General features: G+C 45.3%; 1 protein-coding gene across 1 annotated transcript; it reads right to left on the reverse strand.

The window, feature by feature from the left end:
- Nucleotides 1-1,667: 1,667 nt before the first annotated feature.
- On the reverse strand, nucleotides 1,668-21,152 carry DDX25 (DEAD-box helicase 25). The gene is made up of 9 exons (XM_056860575.1): nucleotides 21,017-21,152; nucleotides 18,291-18,383; nucleotides 16,966-17,068; nucleotides 9,444-9,558; nucleotides 8,081-8,258; nucleotides 5,496-5,733; nucleotides 3,844-4,006; nucleotides 3,567-3,755; nucleotides 1,668-1,740 (listed from the first exon to the last, which is right to left on the reverse strand). The coding sequence occupies exons 2-9, from the start codon at nucleotides 18,350-18,352 to the stop codon at nucleotides 1,679-1,681; spliced, it is 1,110 nt and encodes a 369-aa protein (XP_056716553.1). The 5' UTR covers nucleotides 18,353-18,383; nucleotides 21,017-21,152; the 3' UTR covers nucleotides 1,668-1,678.
- Between the last annotated feature and the right edge of the window lie 482 nt (nucleotides 21,153-21,634).

Raw genomic sequence — 21,634 nt, forward strand, 5'->3', positions numbered from 1 at the left:
TAGCAGGACAGGTGCCGAGTCCCACTGCATGCATTCTGTCCTTTGTGCTTAGTTTCCCCCTCCCCAAATATCAAAAGGTCTTTTGGCAGTTTCATGTTTGTTACTTGGTAATGGCCCTTCTAGGTCACATGCGGTCTTCCTGTTTGTTTTCCTTGCCAAGTGGTAGAATTGCAAAGCCTTCACTTCCCCTACTGCTGTACCTTTAACAGCAGCTGTTAGCAGGTGATAATGTACACCACCATGCCTTGAAAAGCTCCTCTTGTTAATTTCTAATGGGACCAACACAACTACCTCCAACCAATTAATTTCTGCAGCTCAAGTGGGTATTAAAGATACAGAAAGAAGCCAACCTCAGCAAAAAGGAATGGAAAAATAATCAGTTCACAAACGATCAAGGATTATTTCAGAAAGCTCGTCTGGCTTGGAGTGAAATGTTTCAATAAGTACATGAAAAACACTTTTAAATATTACACGGCCTCCAATGAAATGCACATCAAATGCATATGCAATTCCTGTGAATTACCCCTGGGTCCAGTTATTGTATGGAGCGTAAAAATGCTAGCAACAACTCTGCAACCCTGCAGGCAGTACTGAACTAGCAAAAATGAGACCCTGATAGTAATTAATATGGGGAGGGGTTAGTGAATGACTGTGGATGCTTGTGTGGCTGCAGAGATGGTGCCTTGAAAACAGGCATCTGGAATAGCTCTTCTGCAAGGCTACTTGTCACCGCATACGTATAAGTATCACCGGCTGCTATACCTCAAGTTATAACTAAAGGCCCAGCTGTGGAGGGAAAACATTTTTCCCCAGTGTCATTTATACTCCTCTCATCTGTGTGACTAAGGACTAGGCACAGCCTATGCACGCTTACTCATAAGTAAGCCCTACCCAGTTCACTGTTTCAGTACAAGTTTAAATCCCATTAAAAATGACCCTGCCCTACTCAGGCTCTCATGATATGCAGGCAGCTTAGATTCAATAATGCTTTATCGTGACACTGCTATACCGCTAGACAGTTTCCACGGAAGATTTCCTTCTAACACAGTACTGTGGGTAGTGATTATTTATACTATGAATGGCTGGCTGGTCCTAGTGGTCAAATAACAGGATGACCTGTTAACCACTTTCCACGGCCCTGGAGATTGGAGTGGAAAACAGGGCAGGCAGTTTTTGACTGAAAGATCCTCTTTAATCTTTCTTGACTTTCAATAAAGTAGATGCTGCCATCTAGAGGCCAGCGATTTAATTACTAGCTACACTCTCACATTTTGTTCACTGTACCAAACAAAGCAAGACAATTTGCAATTTAGTCTATACGCTAAAGCTACTTCCTACTGCAGTCCTAAAACAGGATGTTGATACTCCAGAATGTTAAGTCATTAGGTACTCAGGTCTGAGGGATCTCCAACATCACAATTACTGGTGGAATAATACTAAGCCACACGATAGCATTAAAATCACGGATGCCAGAGTAAAGACTACAGCCAGATGTTTCAAGACACGTTAGTCAAAAAGATCCAAAAATCCACTGTGGTTCAAGTGTTTTTTTCCCATTTCTGGTAACCAGGAAAGCCATTAGATTTATTGTAACGGCACATCAAAGTAAGAGCAAAAAACACATTTTTCCCAATTCTGACAAACTTTTTTTTTTTGCACATTTAACATTTTAAAGAACTCAGTCTTCTATTTTTTCTAGCATTTCCATGTCTTCTGGGTCAAGGTACTTAATGGAGGTCTCTGAAAGAGAAACGGAAGTTACTGTCAAATTGACCTTTTTGGAAAGGGGATGCCACGAGGGGTGCTGTTAGTTATTTATTACATTTCGATCCTGCCACGCCTCCTGTCTTAAGGCAGCTATCAATGCAACACCAGATTCGGAGGACACAAAATGTAATAGCCCTCTAATTGGATTTTTAAAATGCAGATTTTAAAAAAAAGCACAGAATGATAAAGGATGCAGCCAAGGCTGCTGAAACAGCTCTGCTTCCTCCTCAAGAATTCCAAAGCTCGTCACCTGTTGAGCACCCAGCTAGAACGAGTTGGTTTTTATATGCTGACTTTCTCTACCACTTAGGGGAGACTCAAACCGGCTTACAATCACCTTCCCTTCCCCTCCCCACAACAGACATCCTTTGAGGTATGTGGGGCTGAGAGAGCTCTAACAGAGCTGTAACTTGCCCAAGGTCACCCAGCTGGCTTTGTGTGTAGGAGTGGGGAAACAAATCCAGTTCACCAGATTAGCCTCCGCCGCTCATGTGGAGGAGTGGGGAATCAAACCTGGTTCTCCAGATCAGAGTCCACCGCTCCAAACCACCGCTCTTAACCACTACACCACGCTGGTTTCTTGCACGTGCACAGAAAAGTATCCTCAGTTAGCTGAGGTTACTCAGTTTTTCCCCACTAGCTTTAACTTTCTTATAGTTTCCTCGGTCTCCCACTTAGCAGATTCATGGCTTAATTCTCCATCCCCAGTCAGCTAGAAACTACCTGCACATGATCGTCTGGGCATCAAGAATGAAAACTGGTATACTGGGCTTAGCATACAGAATGAAAATCTGCATACACACTGTGTGTGTATAAAGTGCCGTCAAGTCGCAGCCAACTTATGGCGACCCCTTTTGGGGTTTTCATGGCAAGAGACTAACAGAGGTGGTTTGCCAGTGCCTTCCTCTGCACAGCACCCCTGGTATTCCTTGGTGGTCTCCCATCCAAATACTAACCAGGGCTGACCCTGCTTAGCTTCTGAGATCTGACGAGATCAGGCTAGCCTGGGCCATCCAGGTCAGGGCCGCATAGACACTAGCATATTTAAATTCAAGCTACTTTTCACTGAGAAGTATAATCAATCTTTTTGACATCGTTTGTTGCCTACATCTTAGCCACCCACATCACCATCACTCTTAGGTTTCTTGGAGTTGTACAATCTGAGACAAAATAGATGCTGCAGTCTCATGTATGAATGACAAATATGCCCTACAGTCACCCCTATCCGATGAATGAAGAAAGGAACGTGTGGCTAGAGTAACTCTGGTGAAGCCCAGGGATCTTCTCACACACCAAGTAGGTTACTTTCTATGCACCCCTGAAGCGAAGTGAAAACAGATACAATTCATGTTTTGGGGTGCAGACAAGTCATAGCTGTAGGGCTTTCAAGGCAAGCAAGTTATGTTGGGAGGCAGTTTGCCATTGCCTGCTTCCACATCATGCCCCTGGTATTCATTGGAGGTTGCCCATCCAAATGCTAACCAGGAGAGGGGTCGTGGCTCAGTGGTAGAGCATCTGCTTGGCATGCAGAAGATCCCAGGTTCAATTCCCAGCACCTCCAGGTAAAGGGACTAGGCAAGTAGGTGATGGAAAAGACCTCTGCCTGAGACCCTGGAGAGCCGCTGCTGGTCTGAGTAGACAATACTGACTTTGATGGACCAGGGGTCTGATTCAGTAGAAGGCAGCTTCATGTGTGGAGAGAAAAAACGTGGAGTCCCTTCCAAGCAGGGATTCACATCCCGTTCAGGCAGGCCCCAAACCCGGTATTCCACCCTAAACGAGAGTGCCGGCGTACTCACTGAAGTGTTCTTCAATTGCAAAGATCAGCGGTAAATTCTGCTTTTCGACCATGTTGAAGGCCAGTCCCTTCTTCCCAAAGCGGCCCGCGCGACCTATGCGGTGAAGGTAGGTGTCAAAATCCGCAAAGTCTTCAAAGTCCATGGGCAGGCTGAAGTTGACCACTATCGTGACCTGCGTCACATCAATGCCTACGGGAAGTCATGAACGAGAAGGTTATCGAGTGCTCTCAGTGCACGAGCGCGCTGCAGACAATGGGGTTCTTCTAGCATTCAGTACCTCTGGCACAGACGTTGGTTGTGATAAGGACTTTATGCTTCCCCTCACGAAATCTCTGGATGACTTCGGCCCGCAGCTCGACGGTCAGCTCCCCGCTTAAGAGGGATACTTGGTGTCCGTCGTCCGACAGCTGCAGAGCTAGCCATTTAGCATTCTTGCGGGTCTGTTGGATGAAGGGAGGCAATGAAAGACAGGCGTGGGATTATAGACTTCGCTACACTGAGATAGCCTGGTTATCTCAGAGTTGCGGGTAGTCAGAGCTTTTAACATGTTGGTTCGGCACCACCAGTTCCTCCCACACTTACTGCATCCCCGTGTTTCTTAACAAGAGGGGAGTTTTTTTCTTATGCCACAGATTTAAGGCAGGACCCAGGCATAGCTGAGGTACTTAATGATTGGGGCATTAAGTGCCTAAGATTATGTTATCAACTGAGGACCGAAATATACCGGAATTAGTCAATTTCATTAATAGCACAGACTCCTATGCAACTGAAGAAAGTCTTTTTGAAAAGGGAAAGATACCAGATTCCCCTTTTTGCGACTTTAATGCGTGCTGGAATTGATCATCATTGACTTACTTTTGGTTTGGATGGATATCATTAGAATTTGTCATCCATTATGTGTTTATGGCATTTATTACAATATGCTGAAAATTTAATTCATGCCTTTGAGAACTGGTTATCCCTCACAAGTGTGGAGTCACTGTACATGTTCTTTGAGACTATTGGAATTTTTGTATATATGAGGGATTGTGTTTTTGTATATATGCGTATCTTGATTACATTTAACATCTGAGTTTATTTTTCATGAGTCCTTCTTAGTAGGTATTGCTTGTATTGTAACTGAATTGGCCACAGTGCTGTTTTTGCATAGATTTAAGGCAGACAGACACTTTACAAGACAACAACTCGTAGCAGGCCTTAGCCACACGGATGCCCAGCTGCCGCTCAGATTTGCAACTGCATTGATAGATGCTCATAATTACGTGCACCACGCTGGGCCAGCTGTCATGTCTTTATCTCCTCCAGAATTTCAAACCCACTATCTACTTTACTATTTTTAAGTATTCCACATGTACTATTTTTAAGTACATCCATTCATTCATGACCTTATTAAAATAAATTCAGGTATTTTAATGTTCTAATCTGCTCTGGGATGGCAGAGAGTGACATCAATGGCAATAGCCAATCAGCACTGAGACAACCAACTTTTACTACTTTTTTTCACAGATCTGCCCTGGAGAGAAAACAGGTGCTTTGGACTGAATTCTAAGATGGTCTCATATTCCGGCATGAACAAGGCTCAGCCCAGAGCTTGCTTTTGTCACATCACTACAAATAAGAAGTCGGCAGTGGCGCTCCTGCAACTAAATCCAGTCGAGCCTTTCACACAGCTACTGTGGACTGATGGTAAAAGTCAGCCAAGTCCAACTTTCTCCCCCTTCCTCAAGACAGCTGTGAGAATCATCCCTTAAAGGATATCTGCCAAATAAGAGACTGAACGGGAGAGACAATGCTGATCTGCCCCCCATTAACCTTATGGCTGCCCAAGTACTATGTAATAAATTACATCCCCGTTGCCAAGGCAGTAACCCTCCCCTGAATTTATGTTTTGGCCCTCCCGAGTTAGCTGAAGCAGCAGCAGACGTTTACCTGGCAGAAGATTATAGCCTGGCCAACAGTGATACTGCCGTAGATATTGCACAGAGCTCTGTATTTATCTTCCTTATTCTCACACACAAAGTAGTACTGCCTGATGTTGTCGAGCGTCAGCTCTTCTCGGCGGAGCTTAATAATGTTGGGGTCCGGTACGATGCGCTGTGCAAAAAGCAGCACGGGGTCTTCGAATGTAGCCGAGAACAGAAGCATCTGGCAATTGGGTGATAGTACCCTGAAAGAAAAATAACGGTCCTGTTGGAACGGGCTCGGAACAGACTACATTTATCCCCCAAGTTATGTTCCTGAATGTTTCACCAACACTTCTTATAATGGAGGAATTATCTTTTTCTCTCTCAGAGGCTGCCAGGCAAGTGAGGTTTCAAATACTCCTTCCCCTCACGTGGTCTGTTCAAATGAACCAGAGGGAGCAGCAGCACCCACAAAGCCCATAGCTGAAGATCAATATTTGAAACTAACTTTATACTAAATAACAGTATATTAAGTAATGATTTTAATAGATACTGCATTAACTGTAATATGTAATATATAGGTTTTTTGGAAAACTATATAAGAGACACAGTGAAGCAACTCATATCCTAATGAGAAACATAAATAGAATGGGTAATTAATTGACTGAGAAAATATGAAATAAGAAACAAGTAGGTGGTAGAGACATTTTGAAAATTGATATAGTCCAAAGTAAGGCACCATGTAATGTTTGATGTGTGATAAGTGTTTAGTAAAAAGTGTTTAGGTGTGTAGGTGTTACTATGCATGGGGTGTTATTTGTGTTTGTGCATTTGTAAGTTGTACACTGAAAATAAAAAGGTATATGTAAAAAAATATTGAAACTAACAATGCCAACACCTTAGGAAACTAACATTATAAAAGCTCTTGTACATACTTTCTTCCTACAAGGCAACAGTAGGTGTACAGGAAAAATGTTGTGCAAGGTTACCTTTAAAGTAACTTCCATATAGGTACACTTATAATACCCTGTGACATCTCCAAATAAGGAGTCAGTTGCACAGTGAATTCTACCATTTTAAGTTAAGCTTAAGCAAGGAGCCCATTTGGATGTAAGACCACCCCCGCTGGATCAGACCACCTCATCCAGCACGTTTTCCACAGTGGCCATTAAGAAGGTTCAGAAGGCTGACAACAGGCAAAGCCTCCCTCCTGTTACTGCCTCCAGCAAGTAGCATTCAGTGCACCTCTTCTGAATACAAGGGTTCCATTTGATCATTATGGCTAATGGCTACTGAAGGGAGGGGCTGTGGCTCACTGGTAGAGCATCTGCTTGGCATGCAGAGGGTCCCAGGTTCAATCCCCGGCACCTCCAGTTAAAGGGACTGGGCAGGTAGGTGATGTGAAAGACCCCTGCCTGAGACTCTGGAAAGCCGCTGCCGGTCAGAGTAGACAATACTGACTTTGATGGACCAGGGGTCTGATTCAGTAGAAGGCAGCTTCATGTTATTTTCGAAGGCTTTCACGGTCAGAGTTCATTGGTTCTTATAGGTTATCCGGGTTGTGTAACCGTGGTCTTGGTATTTTCTTTCCTGACGTTTCGCCAGCAGCTGTGGCAGGCATCTTCAGAGGAGTAACACTGAAGGAGTGTCTAGTGTGTAGGAAGAGTAATATATAGTCAGAAAGGGATTGGGTTTGAGCTGAATCATTGTCCTGCAAAAAGTAACAAAGGTAATGTGCTAACCATTGTCCTGTAAGTATCAAGATAATGTGCTGATGAGGGTGTGGTATGTTAATATGGAACCATTGTATCCTGAGGTGATCTGTTAATGTGTGAAATCCAAAGCTAATCTGCATGGCTATTGTTGACTGTAGTCTTTGTTAGTCTGGAGGTTTTCAAGACAGGAAGCCAAGCCTTATTCATTCTTAAACTCTCTTCTTTTCTGTTAAAGTTGTGCTGGTGTTTATGAATTTCAATGGCTTCTCTGTGCAAACTGACAAAATAGTTGGTAGAATTGTCCAGTCTTTCAGTGTCTTGGAATAAGACCCTGTGTCCTGTTTGTGTCAGTCCATGTTCAGCAACTGCTGATTTCTCAGGTTGGCCCAGTCTGCAGTATCTTTCATGTTCTTTTATCCTTGTTTGTATGCTGCGTTTTGTTGTCCCGATGTAAACTTGTCCACAGCTGCAAGGTATACGATATACTCCTGCAGAGGTGAGGGGGTCTCTTTTATATATTACTCTTCCTACACACTTGACACTGAGAGACACTGTCCTTCAGTGTTACTCCTCTGAAGATGCCTGCCACAGCTGCTGGCGAAACGTCAGGAAAGAAAATACCAAGACCACGGTTACACAACCCGGATAACCTACAAGAACCAAAGCAGCTTCATGTGTTCATGTGTTTACTGATAAACCCAACCTCCAGGAAGCTAATTCTTGTTAGAAGCCATCTAAACTCGTAGCTATCACCACAGACTGGGCAGCACGTTCTAAAAGTTAATTATGCATTAGTTATTTAGTTAAAATTATACCCTGCCTTTCAGTTATAGTCTCGGCAGCTTACAATAAGAAATACTAACAGAACAGTGAACAAGCAGGAGAATGTGCTTACCGGTGAATCCGGACGCTCTGGTCCAAGAAGTTCTGCTTATTGATCATGACGTCAGCTTCGTCCAGCACAAACACTGTGATTTTCTTCACATCCAGAAGTTTTAGCTTGAAACACCAATCCAGCAGGGTCCCCGGGGTGCCAATTACTATCTGTTGTTCAATTACAGTTCCTCTTGGAACTGAGAGAGAAGAACACTACTTTTCTATGTTGCCAAGAGCATATCCTGCTACGTTAAAAAGACTGAGGGAGCAAACAGCATTATTTTTCTAAAGCAATTAGTGCTGTTTTCCTCTTCTTGCGCTGACAGCTGGATAAGCATACAACGAGGAAGAGGCGGAGCATTCAGCATTCCCGACTGCAGGCACCTTCCTTAATCACATACAAATTGATCAAGTGGTGAAAAAAAATCATTAAGGCTGTTCAAAAAAAAAAAAAGCAAGAGAGATACTACCGCTTAAACATTATTATTATTATTTAAAACCTTATAATCACTAGGTATGGGAGTAGGTAGTATATGCAAAGTTGGAATAATACACTTTTGCATATTTGTGTATGTATGGTTTGTTATTACAGGCTGATGAAGTAATCAAAATGTGATTTGATCCGGATTTCACGTTTCTTCCCTTTTCTTCATCCAAACGTGGATTTTCATGAAGCTAGCATTCAAACATCATAGGACGATTGGACTTCATTTTCATGCCATTTGGCAGCGAGTAACCAACCTTCATTTACGAACTGCTTTCACTAAGTTGACTGGAACTGGCGCGGTTTTTGCTGTTTGTACTTTACCTTCTATGTATGGATTATTGTACTGGAATTTATTTGTGTATGTAATTAGTGGAGTATTATATAGATATATTTGTGTCATGTAGGTTTATGTAGTTGTAGACATAGTTTAGAAGAGTATTTAATACAGTGTTTCATCAAGCCATCGTGCTGTGTGTTTTGTTTAGTAATTACATAGTTGCAGCATAGGTTTTTGTTCTTTCAGAGGGAAAGACAGGCATACAGCCTCTGTTCTTAAGTTCATTTTAAAGGGCTACATGAACACAACAGTGTGCAGGAAGAATGTGCCACTCATCAGGAACTGTCCCATAGGTGGTGGCAACACTCATACCAAAAACAAATATGATTTCAGTAGCATTCATCACACTTCTGGGGTTAATTTTGATTTTTCCGCGGCATAGGCAGAAGTGCTATGAAAAAAGGAAACGTTGGTTTCACAACAGATAATGATAGAGTGCAAGTAAAATTACTAAGTACATGTTTTATGGCAACAACAATAAAAGCAGATTCGTGGGGGGGGGGTCTACAAATAAACATTTAAATGTTAACCAACAAAATGCATTCAAGAGATACTTACGTCTGTTTCCTCGGACAGCATACATAACACCAATATTGACACAAAACTTTCCCATCTTCTCAACTACCTGTCCAATTTGCACAGCCAGTTCAAAGGTGGGACTTAAGCAGAGGCACTTTAGGATGAGACAAAGATGGAATGAGCACGTTTGAGCAGCCACATGTTAGCGTAGCACAAGACAGCAACTACAGATACAATCCTTGAGTACTTTTTCTCTGAATTAGATTTTCCAGCCTCCCCAAGACACTAAATATACAGCCAAAAGTTAAGTACGACTGCTGGAAATTCACTCCCATGTTATTATCAAAATGGTGTCAGGTCCTCAAGCCAATCTAGGCCGTCTCAAAAAGTCACTCACTCAGACAGGCATGTCAGAAGCAGGTAAACGTTTATTGAGAGCATCTAGTAAGCATGGATACACTGCAGCTTCAAATCTGCCAATACAGGCCTGGGCTGCAAAGCCTAACTTAAAGCATGGTTACACGATTACATCACAGGTGCAAGATCAAACGGCCTTGGAAACAGCAAGATAGCAGAGCACAGGGGAAAGGAGGGAAGAAGGAGTGAAACAGGAATCTAAACACGGCCCAGCCGTTAGCTACTCAAGGTCGAGACTCGGGAGGGGTGAGGAACAGGGAGTGGGAATCACAGAGCAACTGAAAAGCAAACACAGGCCTAAAACATGTCAAGAGCCTGAACCAGGATCTGACCGCTTGTACGGGCCAGACCTGACAACAGAGCTGAAAGAAACAATTCAGCAGAACCAATTCAGCAGACGTCCTCACATTCTGCCCCCCTTAAGGCCCCCCCCCGAGTCCGCGAACGGTTGCGGCTTCTGGGGGTAGGCTGCATGGAAGTCACGGATCAGACGGGGGGCTGCTACATGTGGGGCCGCCACCCACTCGTCCTGGGTTGGACCCAGATGCTTCCACCGGACCAAATAGAACAACTTCCCCTTTCTCAGTTTAGAATCCAGAATTTTAGAGACTTCCAGGTGCACTTCCCCTCCCACCACGGTACCTCCGGTTTGGGCTCCGGGTGGAAGTGAGGGGCTGCAGTATATAGTTTGAGCAAGCTGATGTGGAACACGGGGTGAACTCCTTGAAGCGCCTTGGGCAGAGCTAGTTCCACAGTCACCTCATTGATCACCCTGATGATGGGGTAAGGACCCAAATACTTATCGCTGAGCTTTCTGCATGGACGCAAGGTCCGTAGATTCTTAGTGGACAGATACACCTGATCCCCCACCTTCAACTCCCACCCCAGGGAACGATGTTTATCTGCTTGCTCCTTATATTTGCGTTTGGCATGTTCCACGTTTTTCTGAAGCCAGGGCCATGTAGTCTGAACAACCTGAATCCTCTTATCAACATCAGCAGTACCTCCCACGTCCTGGGAAAGAGCAGCATTTCCAAAAGGACCAAAGTCCCTGCCATTAACCACCCGGAACGGACTGAAACCTGTGGAGGAATGGGGGTCATTATTGTAAGCGTACTCAGCAAAAGGCAAAAGATCTACCCAATTGTCCTGAGGGTAATTTACATAGCAACGCAAATAACATTCTAGTACAGCATTAACTTGTTCAGTTTGTCCATCCGTTTGGGGGTTTAAAAAGGCTTTCCAGAATTTAGCCACAAATTGGGAACCTCTGTCGGAAATTATCTTGCGTGGAAAGGAATTATATTTCATCACGTGTGTAACAAACATGCGTGCCAGCTTCTGGGCGGTAGGCAAACCAGCACGGGGAATAAAATGTACTTGCTTGGAAAATAAGTCTGTTACAACCCACAACACGGTTTTTCCCCGACTGGGAGGCAGATCAGTAATAAAGTCCATGGCAATAACCTCCCAGGGGACTGATGGGGTTTCTAAAGGCTTAAGAAATCCCAGAGCTTTCCCCATTTTTCGAAGTTGCGCATGTGGGACAACTGCGCACAAAGAGCTCCACATCCGCTCTCATTCCCGGCCACCAAAACTGACGCCGCAACAAGTGTAAAGACTTGACAAAACCAAAATGTCCTGCGGTTTTAGCACCATGCACCATAGCCAACACCTCCCTCCGAACACTTTCAGGTACATAGAGCTTCTTGCCATGAAACCACAAGTCCCCGCGGCAAGTGAGGGCTTGGGGAAAAGCTTACCCCCCCCCTCCTGCAGGGTGGCCTCGGCCAGCTTTACTCGGAAGGCTTCCGGCAGTCCGCTGGCCGAAGCGGGAACCTCCGCCCGGCTTTGAGCCCGAGTGATCACAGCCAGACCGGACACCTCCCCCCATTGCTCCGGGGTGAAGAGGGATTCGACAGGACGGTCAATAGGACCGCGGTATTGGGGGAGTCGGGACAATGCATCAGCTAGACAGTTGTCTTTCCCCGGGACGTGCTTCAAGACAAAACGAAACTTGGCAAACAATTGTGCCCAACAAACTTGTTTGGCCGACAGCTTCCTAGAACCTTTGAGCGCCTCAAGGTTCTTGTGATCAGTCCAGACCTCAAAGGGCTCCTCCACCCACTCCAGAAAATGCCTACAGATCCTGAGAGCATGTTTAACAGCCGCCGCCTCCTTTTCCCAGATAGCCCAGTTGAGTTCGGCCTGAGAGAACTTCTTGGAGAAGAAGGTGCATGGCTTTAATTGGCCGTTCTCATCCCTTTGCAAGAGGGCACCCCCCCATAGCAACATCGGAAGCGTCTACTTGTACAATGAAAGGTTGTTCACAATCGGGATGCTTAAGAACTGAGTCAGAAGTGAACAACTGTTTGAGGGAATCAAATGCTTGCTGGCACTCGGGAGTCTACGTAATCTTGGCAGATGGCAAAGCAGCAGCGGACCCCTTTCCTTTCGTTCGCAACAGCGAGGTGAGGGGCAAGGCTACTTGCGCAAAGTCACGGATGAAGTTTCTATAGAAATTAGCAAACCCGAGAAACTGTTGCAACTGCTTACGAGTGGTGGGTGCCTCCCACTCCACTACTGCCTGTATTTTCTCGGGGTCCATTTCAAGTCCCTGTTGTGACACAATATACCCAAGAAAGGTGATGGATGGCTGATGAAATCACATTTGGACACCTTAGCATACAGTTGGTGAGCCCGCAAACGCTTCAACCCCTCTGTGACTAAAGCCACATGTTCCTCCATGATTTTCATGTAAATTAAAATGTCATCCAGATAAACAATCACTCCACGGTATAACAAATCATGTAACACTTCAATTATCATTTGCATAAAGACACTAGGAGCCCCGTTAGTCCGAACGGCATCACTAAATACTCAAACATCCCAAAACAACTAGAGAAGGCTGTTTTCTGTTCATCCCCTTCCCTAATCCGGATGCGATGGTAAGCTCCTACTAAGTCCAGTTTCATAAAAATCTGGCCTTCTTTTAATTGAGCGAGCAGGTCTGGAATGAGAGGAAGGGGGTAGGCATTAGACTGGGTGACCGCATTAAGTCTACGGAAGTTAATGCAGGTGCCAAATAAGGCGCCTTGGACGGACGGATAAACCCTCTCTTTAAATTAGTATCCAAATAGTCTCTTAACACCGCCTTCTCGTTTGGGCTCATTGGGTAGATTTTCCCTTTCGAGAGTTTGCCCTCCCCCACCACTTCAATGGCACAGTCTGTCTCAGAGTGAGGGGGTAACTCATCACATTCACGCACGTCAAATACATCAGCGAACTGGGCATATTCCCTGGGGAGTTGAGGCAGTGGAACGCTCGTTGACGGCTGTTCCAATAACGCAGCCGCTTGTTCTTTGAAGCCCACCTCCCTCCTATGTCGGTCGCACTGAGCTTGCGAAAAGGTTAAGGTTCGGTTCTTCCGGTCTATGATAGGACTATGACTCAAAAGCCAGTTCATCCCCAAAACAATGGGAGCTATGGTCAAATGGATCTGTTCTCAATGTTCTCCCACTCCCAAGGCAACTCGTGAAGTCCTATAGCGGACCGGGCCGCCCCTAAAGTCACTACCGTCCATCTGGGCAAACTTAACGGGTTCAGGTAATTCAACTCTTTTTACCCGTAACTCTCGGGCAGTTTCTTCGTTAATCAAAATCCGAGCACAGCCCGAATCCACTAGGGCTGGTACCCTTAGGATAGGTCCCCCCCTGGGTAAGGCTAGAGCAACTTCCATGTACACATTGTCTTCCTGCTTGTTTACCATTACTGGAGCTCCCTGCTCAAGGTCCGGAGTGATCTGCCGAGGAGCTCCCTTCACAGCAGACCGACGGCATTTTTTGCCGGCGGGTCCCACTGCTCCTCGTCGGTGGAGGATGGAGTTTCTAGATTTGTAATCCGCGGCTCCGATGAGCCGGACGCTTGATTTGTACTCCACGGCCCCGATGGGCCGTTAGCTTTTGGCGGGTCCTGGTTGGATTGCACTTGAAGAGCTGAGGACGTATTCTGTCTCCCCGTCAAGCCGCTTCGGTGGCGTGGTTGTCCCTTGGTGTGGGTACCTTCCACTTCCCTCGCCGCTGGTTGGGAAGGACCCGGCTTTCCGGCTCGGGACGGGCATCGAGAGGTGAAATGACCCAAGCCCCCGCAAACGAGACAGGCTCCACTCTCAAAGCGTCTGTGCCGCTCTGTCACCGACTGCCCCCCTCCTTTCCAGGAACGAGAGTCCTTGGGGGCGCCGGGCCTGTCTCCACGAGGTTTGGTCTCTCGGACCGTCCGCTGCTTGGAGAGTTGCAGTAGTTGCCGGCGGTTTTCAATATCGGGTGCATGCCTGACCCATCCTTCTACATCGGGAGGGTTCCCCTGCATAAACGCCCAATGCTGCAGCTCCGGGTTAAGTCCCTCACGAAAGTACTGAACCCGAGTGGCCTCACTCCAGTCCAATATCTTGCTCGAAAGCAATTGAAACTCACTTGCATACACCACCACATACTTAGTCCCTTGGCGTAGTTGCAACAACTCCGTCTTGGCCCGCTCCCCCCGGTGCGGATCCTCGAACCGGTTCCGGAGAGCTATCATGAAGTCATCCAAACTCCGCGATACGCGGGAGCATAGCTCATACTGGTGCACCATCCACGCAGCGGCTTCTCCTTGCAGCAGTGAAGCAACGTATTGCACCCGGCTCTCTTCCGAGGCGAAGGTCTCGCCTTGCTCCCGCATAAAAATATCCACTTGGACCAGAAAATAAGACAGTAAGTCGCTTGACCCATCGAAAGTCACCTTCAAGTCCAGGCAATGGGGTGGGCCTGGAGCAGGGCCACCCAGCAGCACAGGTGCAACAGGCTGTGCAGGTACAACAGGATGGCCTCCTCCGTCGGGTTGCCCGGGTTGGGGCGGCTGCCGACGCAAGTCATCCAACTCGCGTGCCATGTCCTGTATCACTGCATACATGGCATCCATCCGATCGGCCATCTCCTGCCTTTCAAACTGCAGGTGCCGACGTTCCTCTTCCCACTCGTGCCATAGAAGGGAGACGTCCTCACACATGGGTATGGATTGAACAAGCAATACTATTTTTATATTACGCATGGAACAGAAAGAAGAGTGCCCGAGAGAACAGAGAAGATAAGTGTACTTATGCCAGTAACCACAAGGGGGAAATTCTGAGGATCAAACTAGACTGTGTGTGACGTGAGTTTCATTTGCATGTATCATCTGGCAATTAATGTTCCCAAGCGCTCCAGAGCCCGATTTGGCTTGGGAACATGTGGCAGGGGAGGAATGGATTCAGCCTTCCCTCCTGTACCATTTTCCTGAGCTGAAATGGCCGGGGGGGGGGGGAGAGGAGGTGTTTGCCCCACTTTTGGGGCTTCTCTGTTTGGTACCCCTGCGCTCGGAAAAACAGTGCAGGAGGGAAGGCCAAAGCCCTTCTTCCCCTATTCTGTGCCCCCGAGCCCTGGAGTACTTGGGAACATCTGTTCCTTGATATTATCAGTGACTGCAAGTTGGATCATGCATCATCTGAGCCCTGAACTCCAGAAGGTTTGGTACACAGCAAGTTATAAAAGTCCAGTCTTTCCCATAGCTCTGATGAGGTCACTTGCGTTGTACAAGCGAAAGGAAAACAGCTCCTTAAAGGCCTTCCTGTAAATAGGTAAGCACTGCTGGCAGTCTATAAAACCCAAGTAATAGCACATTCATACATTCAAAGTATGCCACATGCATTATCTTCTTGAAATCCCATAAAGTATTATATGGGGGGGGGGAGGTGCCCAAGACCAGTAAAGATTTCATGCTAGGGACTGCCTGATTTGTAACTCAGTCTTAGCCACTATACTACTTCAGCACTCTTAAGCAAAAAATAAAATACTTTGAATGCATTTTTAAACCAAAACCCAAATCCACCCAAGTCAATATGAAGCTCCTTAATAGGGTAATTGTGACCCTAAACACTCTTACTACAGATCTTTGGCTGCTTTCACAAAGCAAGGTGGTGAGTTCCCCCTCTCCGGCAGTCTTCAAGCAGTGGCTGGACAAACGCTTGTCAGAGATGTTCTAGGCTGATCCTGCATTGAGCAGGGGGTTGGACTAGGTGGCCTATAGGGCCCCTTCCAATTATATGATTCTATAATAGCTCCACATTCAAGCACAGAGTCTACCTGGGAGTTCCTGCAGCACTTTCCACCTCAAGGCTGGAACAGGAAGTGAGGCTGAGAAAGGGGCTCTCCTTTGCCCCACCCACAGGCTGTATTGTGCCCTTTCCTCAAAGCCCGTACTGAGAGCGCTTTTCTGTTTGGCACCAGCTGTGCTCTGCCCACTGTGCCTGGGAGAGCAGCATAGGAAAGGGCAGGACATAAGAAAGGCCATGCTGGATCAGACCAAGACCCATCAAGTTCACACAGTGGCCAATCAGGTGCCTCTAGGAAGTCCACAAACAAGACGACTGCAGCAGCATTGTCCTGCCTGTGTTCCACAGCCCCTAATAGGCATGCTCCTCAGATCCTGGAGAGAATAGGTATGCATCACGACTAGTATCCATTTTTACTTGTAGCCATGAATACCCCTCTCCTCCATGAACATGTCCACTCCCCTCTTCAAGCCTTCCAAGTTGGCAGCCATCACCATGTCCTGGGGCAGGGAGTTCCACAATTAAACTATGGACTGGGGGTAGGAAGAAGCAAGCAGGGTGGACAGGGAGCAGAGGAACTGGTGCCCAAGGGAGAAGTGCTATCTGTAGCGTTCCAAGGGAAGGGGAGATAAAGGGGGCGATTCCCAGCTTGCAAACCCTGATCACCGTGTAGCGTAAAGGAGAAGGGAGAAGCCTTTTTCCTAGCCTCACTTGACTTCCAAACCAGCTTAGTGCATTAACACTTAAGTATAAAAAAGCTGGTAAAAACCAAGGGGGAAGGGAGGTGACAGATGCAAGGGGACGGCGGATGTAAAATGGAGCTAGTGTGGGTGGAGAGGTTTGGAAATCCTAACCTGCCCACCCACACGGCATGAAAATTTGTTTTGACTGCAATCTTTCAAGAAAGACTGTAGCAAAGGAAATCAGGGAAACAACAAGGCAATTAGTTTGGCACAACTCAACTCCCAAGTTAAGGCCAAGGTATCCGCAACATCACAAACAATCTGGAGATTTTACCTGTGGAAATCTTTCTGCTGGGTTTACTCTGCTCAACATAGCCAAGGCAAAAGCAGCCGTTTTACCGGTCCCCGACTGGCTCTGAGCAATAAGATTTTGTGGACTGAAATACAGATTCAAGTTTGAATTATTACAAACACATATCGGTCATTCAAGAAAGGCAGTAGAACTCGGAATTTTTATTTTGGGTGCAAACGATTAAAGAGTGTCTCCAAACAAACCAGAAATGGCATGACGGACCCAAACCAACTGTGATAAAGAGAAAAATGGAAGAGACAAAACCAAAAAGTATAGACAACATTGGAGATGAGGAAGGGGTTAAACAGCCCAACACAGAGAGAAGATTCTAACTTTGAGGCTTTAAAAAGTCAACAGATGCATTGCTAAGGCAGTTGATAATGTGGGTGAACAAGCTGAAACAAACATTTCTGCAAGAGGAGGGTTTTAATGAGGTTACAGGATTTAAAAAGGACAGTGTATTAAAACACATTCTAGTCCTAAAGCACAGTGTCATGAGAATATGTTCTGTGTGTAATTTGCAAGTTACAGAACCCCATTTATACAGGGGAGGAGGGGAACACACACATCAATATATCTAAGTCTCAACACATGTGGATACTTAAATCTGCAGACTGGGGCCATGTAAGAACAAGAAGCGTTCCCTGCAAACTTGAGATTTAAATTCTCCCCCAGAGGAATATTATCTGCTTTTGCATATCCCGTGCTCCTCTGCTGGCCCAGCAGCATCCACCTCCTCACCACATCTAGGAGACATTCGAGGGGAGGCTGTCACTGGCTGCAGGCAAGTGGAGGAGTACAGGAGCCACCCCACTGCTGCCACTGTCATTGTTCCCCTCGGAGTGGTGGAGAGGAGCACAGACGGTTGGCCTGAGTGACAGGGGGAAAGGGGTAGCGGCAAGTAGACAGATGGGAAGAGTGTGAGACCTTGCTGTCCCTACCACCACATCAGTCAGTTAGGTGGAGGCGGTGGCACTACAGGGGAACAGGTGGCTAGTGGGTGAGTGGACTGGTGAGGTAGTGGAATGGGCGAGCTGGCCAGCGTGCGAGAAAGGCAGAGGTGGAATCAACATAAATGGCCAGGGAACAAAAGAGGAGGGCAAGCATCCACAGGGGGACAGGACAAGCAAGAGAAGGCGGGGGGGGGGAATCAATGGGACACTTCCATGAATGTTGCAACTTGTGTTTACATAAATACTTAACATGAACTGGCTCAACCATTAACTGAAGAATAATGAACAAACAGCTGTAGTCTGCAAGATACAGAACACAGAGTGTTCTTTATTTTCTTGTAAAAAAAAACTTACGGATCAGCTAGCATCATCGGAAGAGCAGTCTCTTGTATCTTGGATGGTCTGTTAAAGCCCATACTATAAATTCCTTGTAACAACTCATCTTTTCTGTTAAATGAGAGAAAGTAGTTTTTCTAAACAAGAAGTTAAGAACTCTGAATAATATTGGGAGATTAAGATGATTTTTAATTTAAGCTTTGTGTGTGTTAAGTGCTGTCAAGTCGCTTCTGACTCATGGTGACCCTATGAATCAATGTCCTCCAAAATGTCCTATCTTTGACAGCCATGCTCAGATCTTGCAAATTGAGGGCTGTGGCTTCCTTTATTGAGTCCATCCATTTCTTGCTGGGTCTTTCTCTTTTCCTACTGCCCTCAACTTTTCCTAGCATGACTGTCTTTTCTAGTGACTCGTCTTCTCATAACGTGACCAAAATACGATAGCCTCAGTTTAGTCATTTTAGCTTCTACTAATTTAAACTTTGCCCTGACCTGGATGGCCCAGGCTAGCCTGATCTCGTCAGATCTCAGAAGCTAAGCAGAGTCAGCCCTGGTTAGTATTTGGATGGGAGACCACCAAGGAATACCAGGGTTGCTGTGCAGAGGAAGGCACTGGCAAACCACCTCTGTTAGGCTCTTGCCATGAAAACCCCAAAAGGGATCGCCATAAGTCGGCTGCGACTTGACGGCACTTTACACACATACACAATTTAAGCTTTACTGACATCAAAATGCAGCATAGCAGCTAAGCAGGTATGACGGTGATGCTAGCTACCACCACCATACTACAAAACAGGTGAAGCATACTTACTTTCACACAGTCAGACTGAAGCAAATTATTAATTTTAGGGGCTCCCCCCAAGTACAATGGTTTTCTTCACTTCCTTACTTTACTGTCACCCTGCCTTTCTCGCTGAAATGCCAGGAGGATTACTGTGTAAGACAATGCAATCAAATAGCATGGAGACATTCAACAAAGCAACACCACCTAAAATGGCTTCTCAGTTTTATTGAAAGCCATGGAAGGTTAAGTGACCCTGAGCCCATCACACACCCTCAGCCTAACTACCTCAGAGGAGTCTTGTGAGGTTCGAGGAGAAGAGACAATGTAAGTTACTTTGGGTCCGCATTGTGGAGAAAGGTGGGGCATACAGTAAATAAACTCATATGCTATTAGGAATAAAGTATTTTCCCTAGCTTAGATGGGCAACTACTTTTCTCCTTGCCTTCTTCTAGTGTATGGCATAATTTGCTAACCTGAAACATTTGAATTTTCTGCTAAAAGTAATCTTTTCCCCACCACTAGACGCTTCAAGTTGTGGTTACTTTTTCTCTCTGTTTCTGGCTTGTTGCAATACTCAAGGCTTCTATAAATCTATGTAAGGCCTTGGCAAATGTTCTCTGGCTCTAGAAGCCAGCCCAAAAATTTAGGAACAAGGTAAAAAAATTTAGCCTTCAGGGTTCTGCATTTTAACAACGTTTTCTAATTACTGCTACCACAAAACCAAATCCTAACCTCTTCACAGTTTCTCATATTTGTATTAAAGCTGTGCCAAAAGTGTTGTAATGTATACATAAGTACAGAAGTAACCCTGGTTATCATCAACATGTGGTTATCATCAACCCTAGCCTAACTTCTCCCCAATTTCTTCTAATTCCCTTATTGCTTTTAAAAAGCTCTATTAGAAACGGTAAAGAAAACAGCAGATTAAGAAATTAATTTCTTAATACTACCAATGAATGGGGTAAAGTTAAGTCTACATATGAACAAGCAAAACAAGAACTTCATGCACATTATTTTTATGTCCTACAATAAAACATTCTGATGTGAAATGACAAATAAACGTTGGGTTGGATCCAGAAAGCTTTTTCACTCAATCTTAGCCAATTCCCATCCTTATTACAGTCCCTGTTCCATGTGGCTTTTGTCCATACAGATTCCATTATCTCGAACATCGCTTTTTTGGTGGTCAAACTGGACCGCTTCCTCCCTTTTTAACCAATGGAGAAAACTCTTTGTACTTTCACTGAAAATTGCCTAGAGGTGCTACAATAAAATCACTGCTGAAGATAGCAGGTGCCCCATTCAATTTCTAGGTGCCATGGTGACTGGGCACCTGGGATTTGTTAAACCCTAATCTATGATGCAAACTGATCCGTTGGTAAACCCAAATTTGCCAAGATAAAACAAAATGCAGATAAATTGATTTGCTGCAGAGAAACTGGCACACAGGACAGAACGATACTTTATACTTTCTCCACTCACACTTAAATATTTCTGGTCTCAGTCAGAGCCTCCAACTACAGTATCACTAATATATTTCACCATGGATACGTAAATGTTGTGTGTGCTACCCTTCTTGGAAAGCCATAAGAGTCTTAAAAAGGAATGGAACAAGAACTACTGTGTGAACAAGAGGTGGTGGTAGGGAATGAAAATAAGCAGCAAAAGAGAAGCAACTTGAGTCAACAGAAATAGGGTACAGAGGGACAGTAAGCCTTGAAATGACAGACAGCGTACATGCAGAAACAATCCTGAATAGGATTTTCATGGATGCAAGGAAAACTCATAGCTCAAAATAGAAGGCACTGGATGGCAGGAAGACAATTCTCTAGCCAATTACCATGACTAGCTTAAATTTTTGATGTATAAACTCTCAGTTGAATGTAGACCAGCTCAGTTAAGGCCCCTCACAGCACAAGGACATTTATAGACATGGTGTATGTACTTTATGGTAACTCACAGATGTAGTTCTTCAAATGTTTTTACAGAAAACAGTGGTGAGTTGGGATCCCGTTGAAGAACTTCTACGTTGCTACTGGAGTCCACAAGGGATCTTCTTATCAACTTGTTTAAGAGAGAGGTTTCTGCTAAACTCACTGCATAACATAAACAGAAGACCAAAATCAGGAAGTTCATTACTTTGAATCAAGCAGTCAACGCTTATAAGAACAAAGCTTTTATTGGTCTGCAGGATCACCTAATTGCAGCCTATACTGTAAAAAGATAAGCAAACTATGACTAGCAAGGTCCTATAATGATTTCTTAATGCTGAACCCTCGTTAGGAATCTTAATGCACCAAAATGTCTATTTCAGATCAATTTGTGCTGCTTTCACCAACTCAGGAACCCTCTAGATTGACTCACCAAGCTAAATAGTTCCCTTGATACAGCAGCGTCTCACCAACTAAGAAGCAACATAAGGATCAACAGTGGTTGCTGCCACAAGGGGGGAATGGGTTCCCGTTTTGCTTGTAGTGTTTTAAACATATAACAATATGCCTACAGCCAATAATTTTTCTTTATAAAGGCAAAAAGCCACTGGGGGGGGGGGAATGGCAGAAGTAAGGGGAAATGGCAC

The sequence above is a fragment of the Euleptes europaea genome, chromosome 14 (genome assembly GCF_029931775.1).
Source record: "Euleptes europaea isolate rEulEur1 chromosome 14, rEulEur1.hap1, whole genome shotgun sequence".
NCBI classification, from domain to species: domain Eukaryota; kingdom Metazoa; phylum Chordata; class Lepidosauria; order Squamata; family Sphaerodactylidae; genus Euleptes; species Euleptes europaea.

Bases quoted from the DNA above. Each gene is read 5' to 3' on its own strand.
- DDX25 (XM_056860575.1), bottom strand. From the start codon at position 18,352: ATGGGCTTTAACAGACCATCCAAGATACAAGAGACTGCTCTTCCGATG. The intron at 5,734-8,080 runs GTAAGCACATTC...TTTTTCTTTCAG, and splicing joins CAGAGCGTCCGGATTCACCG to GGTACTATCACCCAATTGCC. The intron at 3,756-3,843 runs GTACTGAATGCT...GACTTCCCGTAG, and splicing joins AACCAACGTCTGTGCCAGAG to GCATTGATGTGACGCAGGTC.